General features: G+C 44.3%; 1 protein-coding gene across 2 annotated transcripts in view; it reads right to left on the reverse strand.

Annotated features, from left to right (window-relative positions):
• The window catches only part of SARDH (sarcosine dehydrogenase), a 460,574-nt gene that overhangs the window by 37,113 nt on the left and 403,160 nt on the right, over positions 1 to 20,301 (reverse strand). For both annotated transcript variants that reach the window (XM_069241559.1, XM_069241560.1), the window contains exon 18: positions 8 to 170. In XM_069241559.1, coding sequence (XP_069097660.1) covers positions 8 to 170 — 163 coding nt within the window. The remainder of the gene's footprint in view (positions 1 to 7; positions 171 to 20,301) is intronic.

Genomic DNA, 20,301 nt, shown 5'->3' on the forward strand with positions numbered 1-20,301 from the left:
TAAATACCTTTTTCACTACTGAGAGCATCAATTGCCCGGTATCCACCATTTATGATGCCATGCTTGGCGCCAGCTTTCATCACTGCCTGGTACACTGGCATGCAGACCTCCTTGGGCATGTGCAGCTCCCAGCCCAGCTCACCAACGAATGTCAACCGAATTGCACGTATCTGAAACAAAATAACAGAGAAACTGCATTGGATATTTTAAAAGTTGCATTTGTCATTAGGACAAGGCCTCTGCTTTTCTATCCCTATTACAAGGGCGCTTATAGGGAGGAGCTCTCAGCATGCTAAAAATGGAGAGAAGCTTGCTGAAAACCTCAAGGCATGGTACTGAGTGGAAAAAAACAGCATTCATTCAATATTTTGTAGCAGGAACCTTACAATGCACACTTTATGGTGACTGATGTACCATTCGCATTCTCAAACCTGGGATGCGCACTTTGCACCCTGACTGGTTTGCGAATGGTGACCCAATTCATGATGCGACTTATCTACCAATAGGTTGCAGTGCAAATTGTATATTTGCAGGGGAGGTGGCAAAATGACCTGCGTAATGGATATTAATTAGGCAGGTCACACATTGTGACACCCCGTGATTAGCTGCAAATGCAGGGAGGGCGCATGTGAGGAACAGCAGACCTCTGTCCCTTCATTTGAATTCCCAAACTAGAAATGTTTCGTTTTTAACGCAACCTTCGTCCATCAAAGGCAGCAATGTGCCTTTAAAAAAAAAAAAAAAGAACACTTTTTTTGTTTTTGTTTTAAAGGTTTCAGTTTGGGAAGACATCAATGAGAGTTACCTGCTTCCTTTGGAGACCTCCATCATGATTCCCAAAGGGGAAGATGCCACAAGGGGAGAGATTACACTGTCAGAATCAAATACTTGAGGTTTACCATAATTGCAGTCACAAATCATGAATACCCTCTACTCCAAATCACAAATAGGAGAGGAAGTCCCTGTCATGCACCATCCTATTAGTGATTCAGAAAGGGTATCAAAACCCCTTTCATGAGTCAGAAATACTTTTTTTAATTCGTATATGCATTTTTGTATATATTAAAAAGGTATTTTTTGAGGTCGCAAACACTGTGACCTCCTTCGTCTCAGTCATTGTGACTAACAAAACACCTTTGTACATGAGGCCCTGGTGTGTAAAAGCAGGTGTACATGAGGCTGATGGTGTGTAAAAGCAGGCAGATGATGTGACAAATGATGTCACTGAGACGTCACATCACATTTTACATTCTATGGGATGAAAGACTACTGCTGTTTTAATTGCAAATGATGCATATTCTGACAGACATATCAGCTGTAAGCCAGCATTAGCAATTACAGCAGCTAGATATACGCGCATGAGTATCACAAAGTCATTGACACAGACTGTAGTTAAGGCTAGATTAGAGTTTCCATGAAGAAGTTTTTTTTCACTAGCAAAAAATATATTTCTGGTTTGGGTTTTCGAGTCTAGTTTCATGCAATCCGTCAACAGATAGGGGATAAAGGTGGGTGGCAAAAATAGTGTTTTCCAATTTTAACTCCATCTGGAAACCTTGTTCTCCAATACAGATTTTTTTTTAAATAAAATTGCAGAGTGGAATACCATGAAACTATAACTTTTCTAGGGTCTCCTTTTGTTTGGTTCGATGTAAAACTATTCAGTGGGTTATGAAAAATTAGCATAAGAAAATGTGTTGGATTGGCATGGAATGTTAAATTATAAAGATATATGAACTGATGGCATGTCCAAACTAAAAAAAAATATGAATTTGATTGGAGGAGTTAATCGTTGGTTCCATCATCCATTATAGATTCACATTCAGGCTGTCTGGCCACAACATGAAACTTTCAATCACGGCAACAATATTAGGTTGTTGGGTTGTTCATCACATCTGGTAAGAAATAAAATGAAACAGCACTTAAGAGGACAGGGATGAGTACACGCAGACAACCAGGCCAAAGTAGGCGGTTCCCAAAGGGAACCTCGCCCCATATACAAAAAAGTAAAATTTTGCTTCTGGATCCTCAAACTCCAGGGCAGAGTCCACAGCCCTAGGACACGGATGGGGTTCACAAACCTTATTCCTTGGTTCACAGACTCTGGATGTGTATTCTTGGACATTTGCTCTAGCACCATTTATAGTCCAAAGACCCAGGAATAGTGATCACAAACCCAGCAGGATTCATGGAATCATGGTGAAGAGTCCTGGTTTCCACAATGTCAGGGGATACAAAAGGAGTGTCTTCAAATCACTTAACCCTAAAGAAAAAAAATCACTAAAAAGGTCAAATCCCTTAAGCAAAGGAAAGTTTGGCACACTCGTTGGCCCACCTTTGAAAAACAAAGAAAACAGAGACTGAGAAGAGAATGACTGAAGAAAACCATCCTAAAGGAAGAAAACAGGAACCCACAAGAATGAAGTAATGGGGCATGGGTTTTTTTCAGAGGGTATTGAAGAGTCATGAGGTGGAATAAATACTATGCAGCCATGCTATTGGGCACATCAACATTTAATTGCACCGTCTGTGGGTTTCTGAGCAGAGCTTTAGGCAGTGAAAAGCATTCTTTTACTAATTAAGCCCTGCCCTCACTTGTGGCTCAGGTCTATGAAGGGCATTGAACAGCCCCTATTGTCAACATTAGCAGATAAATATCCTTAAAACAGACACAGCTTTCTGACATATCTGATGGTAATGAATAAAAGAGAATGTAGCCTGTTTTGAGTAGTAGACCCATTGCATAACCTCACTGCATGGTGTGCCCCTGTTACTTATGCCCAACAGGAAGATAGAAACCGAACTGTGATCAACAACTTTCTTTCACATAACGTGACTCAACTAACCATCACAATGGAAAAAAGGGTTTTTGGTGGCATAAGATTACTTCACATGAGTGGTGTCTGCCACAAGTTGGCTTGTAATAGGTAGGCCAGGTAACCTGACTAGGTTTAAGAAACCCCAAAATAAAATAAATAAGGTGGCTTACAAACTCCGACCAACTTGTTGATAACTATGCCCTACTGAGCTCTTCCATCAATCAGAAATTCCATTAAAACAATTCCACTAACAGGGCACCTGGTTCTTATAGGATCTCTGGTCAATTGATTGCTGTTTCTCGTGCTACACATGCCTGAAGGGCGGGCCACTGGTTTGACTTTTCATCCATATAAAATTGTTTGACATCTAATGATCAAGACTAGCGGATTTCACTATGGCAGCAGCAGAGTTCAGATCTTGACTCTCTTGCTTGATCAGCTACAATCCCTCACCTACCAGCTGCAATTTACTGACGGAGTAATTACCTGTCAGTGCCCTTTCTTCAGGCAGTGAGGTAGAAGGCTTGAGTTACACAACAAGATACGGCACCTGGGCCAGAGGATGTGAGAGGTGGTTCGTGAGTGTGGGGTGATCAGAGCATAGCTATGAAAGGTGGTGAAAACGCGATCAGGAGTTGTGTGCATCAAGAGGCGCAAGGGACATGCCCAGAGTCAGAGTAAAATACAGTCATAATTTAAGTTCAGTGAGTGCCTCACATCCATGGGCCCTAGTGCACTGCGCCTGCTATACCAAGGATACTAGACCCCGGATGAGCAGTATGCATCTAGACCACTTTACAGATGCTACTGAGAGCCATGGCATCTGCTACAACCTCGGCTCGCACTGGTACACCACGGACAAGCCCAAGAAAGAAAACTGACCAAGAACAACAGCTTCATGGGATGTTTCCCAGATTCATTTTTTCTCCTGTACAGTGGGACTACAGTAATAAATATATAGATACCTGATTACATAGAAAGGGAATATATGTATTAGGAAAATAATATATTGGGACTTAAGTTGTATAAACACAGACTTTCAGGTGTTTCAGTATTTGAAAGTAACTTATTTGTGTATTTTTATATCTCAATTTTTGTTATATTTTCCTCAATATTTCAATCGTGAAATTATTGTAGAGAAATAGTTAAGATAATATTTATCCATTGTGATAGATAAATAAAACAGAGACACATTAGCATCTTATCAAACAACTTATATAGAACCTATTATAGTTTCTGCCCCTGTACAGCAGCTAAGTTTGTGTTATACACATACCACAGGCACAGAAAGAGAGAGACTTTCAGGGGCCACACGTGCTGCAGCTGTTCTCTGTGCGAGGGAAGGCTGCATCCCTGATGCCCATATGTTCATGTTCTCTCTACGTTCATTATGTTTGCAAAAACACTACACTAAAGACAAAACTCTGAATATAAATCGAAATTTAAAGCCAACGTTCACCTCACAAGAGCAAAGGATTGGGTTCATTTTATCGACCTCAAAAGCATAAAGGGTTGAGTGGGCGCACCTCGACTCAAGCCCGCGGCCACACGGTTAAACACAGGTCTGCAATGGACGAATGAGTCCACTGGGCTGCCAGACTGACTGATCGCCTCGCCTTGCAGACACTTAGAATTACATTAGTTACAGCTCGCGTTGGCATCTGTCTGAGAGGGGCTCGGAGAAGGCAGAAGCAGGCAGAGGTGACTTCAGGAGGCAGAACAGGTCACAGCTGCGAGGAAAAGAAGGTTCCTCCGAAGCCGCTTCCCTCTTTCCCGCGCTCTCAGGGGGGTCGTCCCACGGGTCCCACCCCCGCGCTTTCGGCAGCTAAAACCTCCATCGCGCTCACATCTGCTGAACCATTAAGATCCCTGGTAATGTTTTACCTTTTAATCTTTTCTTAGCTCGAAATGGGTTTGGCCCATGGTGCACCCTACAGCAAAAACCCTTTCAAGGCAGTGTGGAAAAAAACAGCTACTTTCTAACGAGATCTCCGGTCTTCCGTGGAGGGGAAGCCGGCGTCGTGACGCTCTCTCATCTAACCACTCCATGCAAGAACATCAGCCCCCTGCTTACTCCGGTGGGCCTGGGGACTTTAAGGGTCCAGGCAGCCCCTCGCCTATACATTTCATAAGGATGATAACTGTAATTTTTGTCACTTCGTATTCATGTATATAACAGTTGAATACACACCATTTAGTGACACTGAAAAAATGAAAGTCTGAGCCAACCCCGTCTTCACTGGAACCCTGGTTCCACATATTACACACAGTTCACGGCAACGGGCAGTCGGATCTATCTTAATGGCCTCATTAGAATACTGGATCTCCTGGAGATTCCAGAGGGCACAGGCAGCTATCATTACCTGTGGGTTTTGCATACCTAGGCACCCCCTTTGAATGATATTTTAGTGTTAATACTAGGGGTGGGTGAAGAATTCTGCACCGTCGGCGGAGTTCACAGACTTTTCCAGTTTTTGCGCAGTTCCCAAAAACTCAGTGAAGTGATGCAGAGCAGAGTGATGCAGAGCAGAGTTTTTGCTCTCACATGGCTCGCAAACATTAAGTTGGTGAGAGAGAGAGATGGCTGGGTTGGCGAGCAAGATTTCTGAAGTCGAGCAGTCACAGCAGATTGCGACCGCTCACATTGGGAAAGCTGCCGCCTGCGTCAAGGAATCTGCTGCTCGAGCAGAAAATCTACTCGAGCGGCAGAAAGAAGTTAGCGCCCTCTGGTGCTCTGCATGATGTTGTTTGTGCTGATTTTACAGCACAGGGGAAACTCCTGTCACTAAAAATCAGAGCGAACAGCGTAACATACCAAACTCCACCACGTGCGGAACTCTGCGTAGCGTGGCGGAATTTGTTCGGCACTTCGTGGAGTTCTGCATAGCAGTACTCCGCAAACTCCGCTCAGGCCCAGTTAATAGGCAGCATCCCTCCCCGAGACTTCAGAGTAATCAGACCTCTTTGTCTCGGATAGTTGACATTAATTGTGCAACGGGGTAAGGCTCAACCCTGAGCGTAAGGAACCCACCCTCGAACTATGTGCTTCCTGTAGAAAATAAAGATCCTGGCAAAAAGACCCCACTGACATTAAGCTGCCAGAGCTTAAGGAAACATGAAAACAAGAATAGAAGGCCATTTTTAGAACCCAAAAAATAGCTTGACTGCAAAAATTACAAATGCAGAAAACTCTTTTGACACATTCAGACACTTGATTTTAGTCACTGGATGGTGGGAGCTGGGCAGTGATTTACACCTTCACAGATTACTTTTTTTTCCTTTCACAAACACAATGAGCCCCGTTCTAGCTACAGGATTTAAGGCAAGTGAAAGGATGGACATCTTGGGAGGGGATTACAGGGTTGACAATGGAAACATATACTCAGGGAGTCCATAAGTTGTGAGTCAAGGTGTGGCAGCAAGAAAGGGGTGAAGCCACAAGGGGTGGAGTCATGAAAACCGAAATCTGACAGTCATCTTATACATTCATTTAAAACTCTGCCATGGTGACCTTGGCGCAATGACAGGTGCGAAGGTGATTCTGTTCTGCCTTACTTAATTGGTCACAGGAGTCTGACTTTTAAAATATATTACAGATTTGAGGAGCATGCTGCAGAGATCTTTGTGTCCTCAACAATTTTCAAGGGATAATAATACCAGTGAGATAAAACTGATGGTTAATGCACTTGCTACACAGAAATTTTGAGTCACAGTTCTGACCATCATAAAAACAGCATAAATGGTGAATATGTATACTGCAGAGCACAGTGTGTAACATGCAGAGCTCAAGTTTATATTTTAAATATACTACTTTTGTCAGAGACCCTTTGGATACATGCAGGTCATCACGGGTGTCAATTCATCAAAATGCCAGGGTCAGTGGAAGTGACATCACATACACTTTGACCTTTATGACATCATAGGAAGTGATATCACACCTTGTGACCCTGGAGTTTTCCAGCCATATCACATGACCCTAACATCACAACAATTGACATTGTTTAAGTTCCATAACACAAACATGACTACTATAACAGCATAACACAAACACATGTCTATTTTTGAGACCACTTTTATTGTGATGCTAACTTGACCTTTGTAGGTTCTCTGGCATAACACTTGGCCTGAGTTGTAGTGAGGAAGTCAGACCTCTTATATGGGGTTTCTTCCCCCATCTACCCTGTCAAACTCTTTTTGAAAAGAATGGGCTAAAATTGTGCATCTTAAAGCCCAATTTTAACATGGCTGTGCTAAAATGCCAAAGGCACTGAAAGGACACTCATTAAATATTCAAATTATTTCATGGTGTGCCACATCAATGAAGCTGATGATTTGCAGGAGTTTTCAAAATGTTACTTGGGTGCTCCATATGTCACAAGTTACTACCATTTGCAAGGGACAGCATTCCGTCGTGGATGCCCCCATATTCCATGGGTGCCCGCTTATATTAAAAAATGCATAAAATATGCTAGTGTTGGAGTGTTAGAATCTATACCATCCTCATACCATAGATGACCCTTATGTCAAAATTTACCTCAGTATACCAAGGGACAGCATTTTGTCATGGTTGCCACTTTCCCATATGACAGGCTGTCCACTTTTATGACAAAATTACCTCAATTGTGCAGGAATTCTGCCACTGGTGTCCACATGCTAATACTTCCTCATTAGTTTTCCACAGGTGCCCTATATGCCATGAATTACCGTAAATTATATGTCAGTATCAGTATTTTACCATTGATGCCAGTTATGCCATGAACTACCTCCAGGGTTCCAGTGCCAGTATTCTGTCACATGTCTCTGTCATACTAAGACTTACTGCAGGAATGCCAGCACCAGTTTTCAGTGTTTTGCTCTGGATACGTCTATGAGGCAATAATTACCTTCAGTATTCCAGGGCCAATGACAGAGTTGCAAGCATCACATCACATTTTTGCTCAGACTCAAATTCCCTCACTCACACACATTCCCTCACTCACACTCTCTTACACCTTCTACTCTCATTCTTATTCATATTCACTAACTCACTCGCATTCTTTCTTATTCTTATTCACTCATACTTACTGACACTCAGGCCAAGATCTACTAACACTTTGCACTGAGTCTGTATCAAATGACATTCTTGCTCAAATTCACATTCACTCACTCACTCACACTCATTCTCTCAGTCACTCTCTTACATTCTTACACTCATTCTTATTCATTCTCACTCACTCACTTGCATTCTTTCTGTTAGAAATGGGGTCTTTGGTTGACAGTCAGGTTACCTCCTGTTCAAGCAAGGACCCTCACTCTAGTCACAGTAAAAGAGAATCACCATCAGCTAACCTCTGCTTACCCCCTTAAGTAGCTTGGCAGAGCAATAGGCTTAACTTCAGAATGCTAGGTGTAAAGTATTTGTACCAAAACACACACAGTAACTTAATGAAAACACTACAAAATGACAACACAGGCTTAGAAAACTAGGAAATATTTATCTAAACAAAACAAGACCAAAACGACAAAAATCCACAATACACAAGTCAAGTTATCAATTAAAAATCAAAAAGAGTCTTTAAGTAGTTTTAAACACACACTAGCGCTGCTATCGTGAAAATGTACCTGGTGCGCGTCAAAAATAACCCTGCGCGGGTGGGTGTGTGTCGAAAAGGGCTTGCGGTTCGTCGATGTCGCTTGCGAGCGAGACCTTGCATCGTTTCCCCTTCTGTCGAGTCGGCATGCGTCGGTTCTTCTCTCCACAGGAGCGATGCGTCGATTCGGTCCGCAAACGGGTCCAGGTGGGCCTTTGCGTTATTTTTACACGCATGCGATGGTTCACGTCAGAAATTCTGCCGCACGATGATCCGAAAACCACGCAGCGCGGGGTGCAATCTTCCAACCTCCGTTTGATTCTTCGATCGCGTTGCAGGCGAGCGTCAATTTCCTACCTTAACCATACACTGCACCCTGCCTTTGGGGCTACCTAGGGCCTACCTTAGGGGTGTCTGACATGTAAGAAATGGGAAGGTTTAGGCCTGGCAAGTGGGTACACTTGCCAAGTCAAATTTACAGTTAAAACTGCACACACAGACACTGCAGTGGCAGGTCTGAGACATGATTACAGAGCTACTTATGTCGGTGGCACAACCAGTGCTGCAGGCCCACTAGTAGCATTTGATTTACACGCCCTGGCACCTCTAGTGCACTTTACTAGGGACTTACTAGTAAATCAAATATGCCAATCATGGATAAACCAATCACATATAATTTACACAGAGAGCATATGCACTTTAGCACTGGTTAGCAGTGGTAAAGTGCTCAGAGTTCCAAAGCCGACAGCAACAGGTCAGAGAAAATTAGGAGGCAGAAAGATTGGAGATGACCCTGCATAAGCAAAAAAGTCCAACACTTTCTTATTCTTATTCACTCATACCTACTGACACGCAGGCCAAGCTTTACTAACGCTTTGCATTGGGATTTCACTTTTGTGATGCAATCCTGGAACAAAGTGTTATGGTGGAATTTACTACTCAATGTTAGCTAGGGTTTGCGCTAGATAGTGTCATAAAGTAGCACAAAGTTGCACTATGCTCTGCTTTGAGTTAACGAGGCATCTCAGGGGTGGTGCTGGGGCTTTCCCATGCAACCACCCATGGATTTTATGGCTAATCCTCAAGCATTCGACAGGAATGTGTCTTAACTAGTTGAACTAGTGTATTTTCGCTTGTAAGTATATTGTTGGTGCCTTTTGTATGTGAGAATTGAATTCACAAAACATTTCCAGGAGTACGTGTGGAAAACGTTGCCCATTGTACCAAGAGACATTTTTGTGAAATCCTAAACATCCGAAATCTGTGTCCCCGGGACGCATGCGAGGCCGGGTGACTACGGATGTATATTTCTCTCTTTTATATGAGGCCTATAAACTTCAGCATCTGCACTGACTGATAATTAAGACACAATTCATTGTTTTGTATGCTGCATAAGTCGTTTTATTCCCTTGGAATCGCATAGTAATGAATAGTTAATCAAGTGTGTTTACAATTCAGTTTGAGGGAGTTTACACTTTAAATCACCCGTGAGCCAGTTTCATTTGACTGTATGAGATGAGACAGACTTTGACTTATATCCAGCAATTAAATGAGGAAATGCTGACGATTGCTTAGTATTTACATGAACTGGTGTCTTGCAGGAACAGATCCAAGAATAATTCTTCCTGCTGCTACCAGTGCACCAGAATCCGAGAGCTCCAACGCAGACATGCTGCAGTTCTTTATGCGGTGATCATTGGAAGCTCTATAGAGCTAACAGATTGCATGCTGGCTTGGAGCTTACCATAGGAGGGCAAAGACAGAGGTTTGGAAAGGACCCAAGAGAGCTCAGGCCCCTAGGAAGCAAAGAAATGGATGCCAATGGGAGTAGTTTTCAACGCGTGGTTACACAGATGGGAGGATTGTTCGGCCCTCTCAGTGCTCTCCACTGATAATTTTGGTAATCTGAAAAAAGATTACAACACTGAATCCGGCAAGACCAAGTCAGCCTTCCCTCCTTTGGAGGTCGGTAAATTGACTACCGTAAAAATGGATATTGGTAACATCTTATATTAGCTTAGAGCAGCAGAAGTGTGGCATGAAACACCATAAAACAGAGTATAAACATGACATTGATTCTTTCTGAGAGAAACCCGAGTGTTTTATTCAAGCGCCCCTTTCTGTTCTCCATCACCTAGATTACACAATTGCTGACTTTGTTTCAGAAGGACTCAACTCACTTCACAGGAAACCACTGATTTCATAGATGTTATGTGAATCCAGAGATATTTACATAGGACTTAATAGTGGCATTCAGCTCATTTTTAAGAGTTCCCAATTTTGCAGGTTTGAGAATAGATACATAGGGTGAGGAATACAAAGAGAAGATCTTTATTGATTAAAGTGTTACAGTTTTATTTTGTGCTTCAGAAAAAGGGCCAACACGTGTTTTGCGATATCCAAATTGCTTCATCACGGCCTATAAAAAGTCTATGAATAACAAACAATGATATAAAAATTTCAGCATGCCGTAAACAGAAAGTGAACGTCATAAAAAAGAAGAAAAATCAAAATATGGAAATACAACATAAATGAGAAAAACAATAAAAATCAATGATAAATAACTTCTAGAATGTTTTTCATGTATCCAAGTGCAAGAGAGGAAAATGAGAGAGGAGAAACATACAAACTATAATCATCAAAAAGTGAGGCTTCTAAGAAATGGTGTACTTGAATTTTTGATGGTGGCCTTCACAAGACATAGCTACTGAGCCAGCCCCCGTGGATGGGGTCCGCAGGGTCGTTAGAGGCGCGGGGAGTGGGGCCGTGTGGTCCCCTCCCTCCCCTTTAATAATACGCCAGGCTCTGGGGATGGGATCTCTGGGGCCAAAAGGGGCTCAAGGAGGGCCCTGCATGACCACTCTCCCTTACAAATGTGCCAGGTCTCAGAGGATGAAGCCCCTTGGGCCAAAATCGGCCTGTGGAGGGGGACCACATGCCCCCTTCCCTTAAATCTCGCCAGGCCCTGGAGGATGGGAACCCTAGGGCCAAAATACACCTGGGGAAGGGGGCAGTGTGCCCCCCTCTCATTCAAAAGCATGCCAGGCCCTGGAGGATGGGGTTCCTGGCTGAAACTGTCTGGGAAGGAGAGGCCAACTGCGCCCTCCTCTCCTGATAAATAAATTTTCCTCCCTGGACCCTGGCCCACCCGGTTGTTTTTTGTTGTTGTTTTTTTTTTTTTTTAAGTGCAGGTCCCGCACTTTAAAAAAAATATATATATTTTGCCACAAATTTCCAGCACAATTTAGAAACAAATGTGTTTTTGGCCGCAGGCAGAGTTCCTGGGGGACCCCCACCCCAAGGCCTAGGTGCTTAGGGTATTCCTATCCTACCTCGTTGTGTCTTTTTTCATTCTTTTTCAGGACTTTGGACAGAGTTCAGAGTCCTATGATGGCTGCCACCACTACCTGGTTGACCTGGGGGCAGCCAATCAGATCTCAGCTTGCGATCTATAGAGATTCATAGAGGGTCCACGTCCCTAGATATCCCAAGTCTTTGAGCATTATTTGCTTAAAAACTACTGCATGGATTCATACCAAATTACAAAATGCACTCTTTCTGGACCTAGATCTAGCTTTCTGCCAAATGTTATGTAAATCCATTCAGCAGTTTAGGATATAGCTGTGTCTAAAGTTTCTATGGGGAAAATGTATTTTGGGAGCTTTTTTCTCAGCCCCACTAGACGGATTAATCCAAAATTTTCCATGTGCAAACTAGTCAAAAGCAGCACTATTTTGGAAAGATTTATGGAGATTTGGCACATGGCGCCAAAGTTAGTAGCAACACAAAAAAATGCATTTCCTTTGGAAACACGATCCTAACTATAACTACCCACTGTATACACACACACACACTAAAAACAGGTTAAAGTGGTGCTATAGTTAGCTGAAAATGTCAATCACGTCACCCTTTAAACGCAAAACAACACTGAAATTCACCAACTATAGTTCACTGAGCTAATTATAACTTGTCCCCCACCATGGACTGCTTACAAACTCACCTAGGACATCACTCATGGTATGTTCATGGTGAAGTGGTATATTGATATTAGGCCACATTGTCAGATTGTGTGCAACACAAATGCCAATAGCATAACAGATTTTACAGATTGCAAACACAGGACACCAGCCTTGCCACACCCAGGCCAGGACCCTCCACCCGTCCCATCTCATTGCCTCCTCCACTTCCTCTTAGAGCCAGCACTGCTGCCGGTCCATGAAGCCTCTCTGGATGGCTCGCTGTCTGAACACATCACAAGCTCCCTGCAAAGGGAGGCAGCTGCCTGGAGCATTTGGCTTGCCTCTCGTCAGAGAAAGCGATTTTATCTGGCGCTTGGAACCAATCTACACAAGGGAGCTGAAACATGCAGGGCTCCAGACATCATGCGTAGTGTTGAAAGCCTTCCATCAGGCTGGTGAGAACCTGGGACCAAGGCCATCATATGCACTAAGCGTGTTATCTCAGAGGCGAGAGCCCAGAATCTGCGATGGCAATGCAGACCCTCAACCCCCATAAGGGAAACAGAATGGGAGCAGAGTGAGTCCTTTTCATTCTATTTAGATAGTGTGTGTGATAAAACAACAACCCATTTTATATTGTAATAACTACAAAGAAGAGTCAGACACTTCATAAAATGGTAGCACAGAGTCCTGGGAAATAAGCTTGGAATAAATTCACTCGCAGCCCACCCTGAAACATGTTTTTAGAGCTTTTAAAGAGCCTAGTCATATTTTAGTGCATGTTTCTTTGTTGAGGAAAAATTGCAGTCAGTCTAACTTTGGAATGAGAATGTGCCATAGAGCAATAAATACTCATCCCCATCTCCTTGAAAAGTGCCTTGAAGTATAAAATTTAGCAGCTGTGAGTTACCAGAATCTAAAATGTGCATTCAGCTCAACTGGTCAACTGTAGAAGTATTCACCACGTGTCTCTACTCTCCGGCTCTGCATTCACGATGCTGCAAATGGGGTTTACGTTCACACTGACATTCTTGTTTGTGAAAGAGCCTTTTGCTTAAGCTTGATTGGGTGACATAAATGATACCAGTTGACATACCTGGTTATGGCAAATTCCCTGGTCGCCATCACTAAGGTCCAGGTTTATACGCTGGAGTAGAGGGAAGTCCCCTCCCAGCCAACATTATGGTCTCTGAACCAGTTTAGAAGCAGGTGGGACATAGTTTGGTAATGGCGGGGGCTCAGCAGTCTCCGCCATGCATAATCCCTTCTGATGGATGACAGAGTAAAGGCCGCCAGATGTTTGGCTATATGTCCACCCATCAAATTTAGATGAGTGGACTTACTGCCCTTTTTTAATGCTACCAGGACAAATCTGGCAGTAAGGGGCATTAAAAAGTGCTCAATGCCCCATTGCCATGAGAGGAAACTCACATGGGTAGGGTTTTTTTTTTTTTTCAAAAAGAAAATCCTGCTTTAGGTTGTTTTTTTAAAAATAGGAAATACTTTGTAAATTTGCTGTACAGCTTAGTCATGTTGACGGAGCCATACATCAAAATTACAATGCTTTGACGGAAATCGCTGTGACAGCAGTTCTTGCCAATGCTAGAAACGTCAGCTGGGCAAGCACACATTTCTAAATTTGACCATCGGCACCTTGACTCCGTCGCTCTGGCGGAGAACTGGCCACCACCAAATAATAAATCAGTCCTAAATAGCCTCCCAGGTGGGGGAGGTTGAAGTATACAAACATACAGCTCGGGCACCAATGCTAACCAGCACTGTTAGGGGAAATAGGGGTCTGGGGCACTAGAGTGGGCTGGATGCATCTTAGGGTGGCAGCTAACTTAGAGTAGCATTGGTGCTTTAACTGGGCCGGTACTCATCGGCACTGAGTAATGGCACTTTTTAATTTTCTCTCCTTGAATACCTGGTGGACAAAGAGTTTACCGGTACTCACAGGGCCAGGCCTTGATGCAGAAGATGTTCTGTTCGTTATCACATACCTGGACAGCACCTTCAACACGTCTCACATTGATTCACAGTCAAAGCCTGGGCTGAGCTGGTACTATAGCTGCAGAACAGCAGCTTTTGTCAACAGGACACACATCTGCATGTACTACTTTGTAAGTAAACAGAGCAGGGGTATGGCAGCAAGGTGTTTGGTTTACCCTTCGACCTTTCACAGTGGGGGAATAGAGTTGACTGTAAAATCTAATGGGTGGGTGTGTGTGATGCATTGTTCAGGGTAGAACAGCTTTTTAGCATGCCAGTTGTTTTGAATGACTGAAATTCTTCACCTACTGACAACTTTAACATATGAAAAGTATATCCCTGTCCTCTCCACCAATTTTCTGATTACATGCAAAGAAAAAAAGGACCTACAAGGAAAAAAAAATTTTTACAGAGTGGTTTGGTGCATTTAAAACCTGCAACGTCTTGTCTCGCCTAGGAAACCAGACAATTGTGACAGGAGACTTCATGGAATGTATAACACTATCAAACACTTCTGGATTTTAGCTGGCAATGATCTTGCAACCTGGGAGTTTGCTTTTCTCATTATAAGTAAAGGATGTATTCCAGCATGCAAAGCTTTGATGACAAAAATCACATGAAGCGACTTGGGTGCTACCAATCCCCTGTCAGTATATTTTTTGTGCGTACACTCACATCACCATGTAAACAAATATCAACAATGACCATAATTTTGACTTTGTATAGTGAATAAGGCATCCTTTCAGAGCACGGCTTCTGGCATAGGCCCTAGGCATTCCTCTAGGATGCCAAGAGATCCTTCTATCGCTTAGCACCTGTTTACATAAGGGATAAGATCCATCCTGGCAGAGTATACATCCTTCACGATAGAGGCCCTACAGATACCTGGAGTGGAAATATTTTGCAGGAGATGGTTAATGCACTAGCTGTTAAGACCAGAGTCCATTCTAATCAAAGGTTCAACTCACCATAAAATGACCTAGAGGGCAAAGGTGCTTGCTGCAAAGCACATCATGCATCTGGTTTGGTTTTTGTGTAGATAGCTCAGTTTGTTATTGTTTTTGTTGCAGAAATCCTTGTATTACATGCAAGTCACAAGTTAAAATCCTTGGCATATAGCTCAGCGAGTCATAACTATGCATCAAGGTGCTGCATGCAAAGGCAAGGCACATGCTTGGAACCTTACTGTTTTTCCTCAACCTTTTGTTATTTTTAAGATTGCAAAAAAAAAAAAAGGGTTGCTTTGGGTAGTAATAAACACATTAGTAAGGGCTATGTAAATGGTTATCCGTGTAATAACTCATGGACGGATGCTTCTGACATTCATACAATGCATGCAGATTTCATGAATACAAAGGTTGGAAAGATCAGAAATCTAGCCCACCACTTGTCTCGCCATTAGCAACTCCTTTATGCCCACCCCACACTATAACCCCACCCCGTCCACTGCTCCTTTTGGTGAGTACCAGCACTTATGTGTTTTGCATTTAAAGCACTGAGTAGCTTAGGAAAGATGGCATGAGCCCTGGTCAAGTGAGGAAAATGGCCCTTTTGACTGCTTCTGGGGTGGTAAAATACAACAGATGTCAGTGTTCAAAGGGCCCTACAGGGGTGTGGGCCCTAGTGCCACTGTACCTGCTGCACCAGTGGTAGCTATACCCCTGCCATATTGCTGGAAGGTGAAAGCAGATGAGCTGAGTCTTCTCATATTGAGTCCTGCTTCGATGGGTTTCCAAGACATGAGACGGTGACCTCATGCAACCTTGGATGTGAGGGAGGTGAGGCAGTGTGAAAAAGAAGGAACGGAAGGAAGAGTATGATAGAATGTACAAAGAGAGGGAGAGGAGTGGGAGGAAAGGAAGAAATGGAGCGAGGAAAAGAAAGGAAGACATGAAAAGCTGGAGAGAATGGAAGGAGGTAAGGAAAGGAGACGAGATGGAGATTAGATGGGAAAAGGAGGAGTGGGGGTGAACTAGAAGGTCAAGGTAGAAAGCAGATGAAGGAAAGAGCGGGGGCGGAGGGAAACGGCGGAAATGAGGTAAGGCAGAATGAAGTAGGAGACTAAGCAGAAAGGAAAAGAGAAAGTGAAGGTAGGGGGTATGTGAGGAAGAAGGAAGACAGACAAGGGAAAGGGAGCAGAACAAAATGAAATGTGGGAAGGGCTAAAGGAAACAAGTGGGAGAAGAAGGAAAGCAAGAAAAACCGGAAAGAAGGAGAGGCAGGAAAGTAATTATGCGGGAGAGGGAAGAAAAAACGAGGGCAAAAGGATAGCGAGATGTGGAAGGAAGAAAGCGCACATTACGCAAAGCGCCGTACAAAAAGAGGTGAGGCACAGTGCATGAACCTCTCAAACACCGCCGACAGCCTTCGCCACCATCATTTTCCTCGAAGTTCTTTTTTTCTGCCCAGTTGCCCACGCGCGAGTGTGCTCTGCCAGTCCAGATCCGATCAGCTGCTCAGAAAGCGCACAGTCCCCCTGCGTGCCCGAGGGCGCGGCTTCCGAACCTGCGGGGACACGAGCTGGCAAGAGGCGAGGGCCCGATCCTGTTTCTGCGGAAGATAACACGTCTCGTGAGAAGCGCTGCCGCACTCGTGAAATCAGCGACGCATTATCCAGCACAGCCCAGGGCCAGGCCAGTGTTTAAACATCAAGCAAAAATCACGGGACCGCAGCCTTCGCCATTAACAAGAAAGGGGGAAGGGGGCTGCCAGTGCTGGGTAGACGGGCGGGTTGGCACCGGAAGAGCGAGGAAGAAAGATGGGACAAAGACAGGCGACCGTTGATTGAGGCCAACTCTCTGAAAGCAATCAACAGTAGACAAAACACCACGGAAAACATATAATTCTGCCAATGCGTAATGCACGTGACGCCTTCCACAGCGCATGCGCAAGGTGTCATGGAGGAGGATGCAAAGACCCCTGTTCTGTTGCCAGTGACACCTATTCAGATAACTCAGCCATATCCGTCCTGCCCTGAAGCCCTACACCCCCAAAGAACAGGGTGAGTAAAAACCGGACATGACGCACGCGCAGGAGTCATGCCATGGGCTTTCTTAGGTCTTGCCTCCATTAAATGAGCATGTAGCATCAGTCCATGAGCAAGTGAGTACATGTGCCCAATTATCTATTGCCCAAAGCCAGTGCTTAATTTGTAAACAAATAAAAAAAAAGGTGCCAGGGCCCACATCAGGAGGCCACCGCAGCTTGCACCACCCATTGCCACTCCCAGCGCAACCAATGACAGTGCCAACACCACTACTAACCATCACACTGCTGCAAGTGTGACAATTCAGACTGTTCGACGCCCTCAAACCTATAAGAATGGCTTGAGCTGCAGGTATTGGTTGTTTTTCAGGTATATTGAATTAATAAACAACTGTTGTTCCGCTCATCATAAAATTACACAAAAAGTGCCACCATGTGGCAGCGGTTATAAGTGCAGGTGTTGACAATTAAGTGCTGGTGCGGAAACCAATGGCTCAAATTAAGCACTACCCTCTGCATTTGATTACCCTAATCATGCTGTCCATGATATTAACATCTCTCCTTAAAATTCGATTCATAAACCTGTTCTGTCCACCTCTTACTACCTATGCTGAGTACTCTCATGTTGCTCACTTCCCAGGGTCAGGGTGGACATACGCGCTGGCGCTTCACATCAAATAAGGACTCCTGTTTAGACACTGTATTGTTTTCCATCTGATAAAGCTGAAAATCTACTAAGGGATCCCCAAAATGTAAGTGCCCCAGGAGCTTCTGGACCTCTGACAGGGCCTGCTTAAACCTATTTGGGAAATTAAACCTTTGGTTTTACTTCCCACTACCCACACCACCTTGGCCTGCTTACATCCGCCTTCAGTCTACCAGTAAACCATCTTTTTCCTGTACCATCTCCAATCTACTCTTACAAGTTAGCACCTTCCATTATCTGCCTCTTCCTCTCTGTCCCACTAACCAACCCTAGTACATGTATGTCCCAACCAGGCTATTTCTGATACACCACTCAAACCTAAATGTATTGCCTGTACCCTGTTTCTGGATTCTAATTATCATTCCTGTCCCATCTCCCAATAAGATTCTGTACCACTCCACGATATAGATTGTAGTAATCCAGACCCCAACCACACAAGAATGACCAACATAGCACACGCTTTCCAGTATTGTCTCTTCACTTTTGTTAGAAATGGGACCATTGTTTGGCAGTCAGGTTGCCCACTGTCCAAGCAAGGAGCCTCACTCTAGTCAGGGCCAAGGAGAAACACACCCGATTAACCCCCTCTCACCCCCTTAGTGGCTTGGCATGAGCAGAAAGGCTTAACCCAGAGGCAATGTGTAAAGTATTTGCACCAACACACACAGTAACACAGTGAAACACTACACAATGGACACCACACAGGTTTAGAAAAATAGTAAATATTTTATCTAAATAAAACAAAACCAAGTACGATAAAAATCCACCATACACAATTAAAAATATGACTTTAGCAATTAAAAACACCAAAATAGTGCCTAGAGACACAAATGCTGCAATCTGATGTTAAAGCGCCATCGTGATTAGTCGTTTCCCACAATATCATGCCACTAGCGCAGTTCATAGAGTCACACGGAACCCCAGGTACAGTACCTTAGCAAAATGTGTGGAAAACAGGCTAGTTCCCAGAGTCGGGGAGCAAGGCGTTACTGGATCCGGTGCAGCTTCAGTTCCAGTGCTGCAGGGCGAAGGAGTGGACGCGTCACTAAGAGGAGTTGGGTCCTTGGTGTGGAGTAGTGGAGGTGAGGTGTGTCGGTTGCGAAGAGTCGGTCCTGTGGCACCTCTGGCAAAGTCAAAGTCCAGTGAAGTCACGATGGTGCGAGGTGACCTCAGGGGGTCATGATCACATCACATAGTCACAGGTGCTATGGCAGTCGGGTGTATGACACTCCAACTCCCGAGTTTGTGCGGATGTCAGCGTCTGCAGTGACGTCAGGCCTATGTTGACGGTGGGGTCGTCACACCTCGCTGATGTCCACGCATCCAAGTGTAGGAGGCATTGCAGGCTTCGGACAGCGGCATATTTAGCCAAGTCGCATGGAGTCGTCCAGCATCGTTTCACAGGATTTTCAACAGAAATTCACTTCCAGTGGCCCAGGAACTAGAATGGCACCCTCTGGCAAGCTAGAGTCCACAGCATGGAGAATCAGAGACTGCTTGGTGAAGGCTTTGCCGTTCCGGAGGCTTCAAAAACAGGAGGCAAGCTTGGTCCAAGCCCTTGGCAATACCTCTCAAACAGGAATGCACAACAAAGTCCAGTCTTTGTCCCCTTTCACAGGCATAAGCAACAACTGCAGGATAGCCCAACAAAGCACAGTCACAGGGAGGGGCAGCACTTCTCAGCTCTTCTCCTGGTGGAGGTTCCTCTTGAATCCTTGAAGTAATCTAAAGTCCAGGGTTTTGGGTCCAATACTTATACCCCTTTCTGCCTTTGAAGATGACCATCTTTGAAGAAAAGTCTCCGTTATTTACAGGATCCCGCCTCACCCAGGCCTGGCTCAAGTCACACACCTGGGGGTTGGAGACTGCTTTGTGTGTGGGCAGGCACCACCCTTTCAAGTGTAAGTGACCACTCATCCCTCCAGCCTAGCCCAGATGGCCCATCAGGATATGCAGGTTACACCCCAGCACTCTTTGTGTCACTGTCTAGTGGAGATTCACAAACAGCCCAACTGTCAGTCTGACCCAGACAAGGAATCCACAAATAGGCAGAGTCACAGAATGGTTTAAGCAAGAAAATGCCCACTTTCTAAAAGTGCCATTTTCAAACTAACAATCCAAAAAACACCTTCCCTAAAAGATGTATTTTTAATTTGTGAGTTCAGAGACCCCCAAACCCCACATTTCTATATGCTCTCAAAGGGAAACTGCACTTTAACCCCATGAGTGCGGGCATTGGCCAGTGGCCGACGCCCACACTACCTCTCTGG

This window comes from Pleurodeles waltl, chromosome 6 (assembly GCF_031143425.1).
Source record: "Pleurodeles waltl isolate 20211129_DDA chromosome 6, aPleWal1.hap1.20221129, whole genome shotgun sequence".
Lineage (NCBI taxonomy): Eukaryota > Metazoa > Chordata > Amphibia > Caudata > Salamandridae > Pleurodeles > Pleurodeles waltl.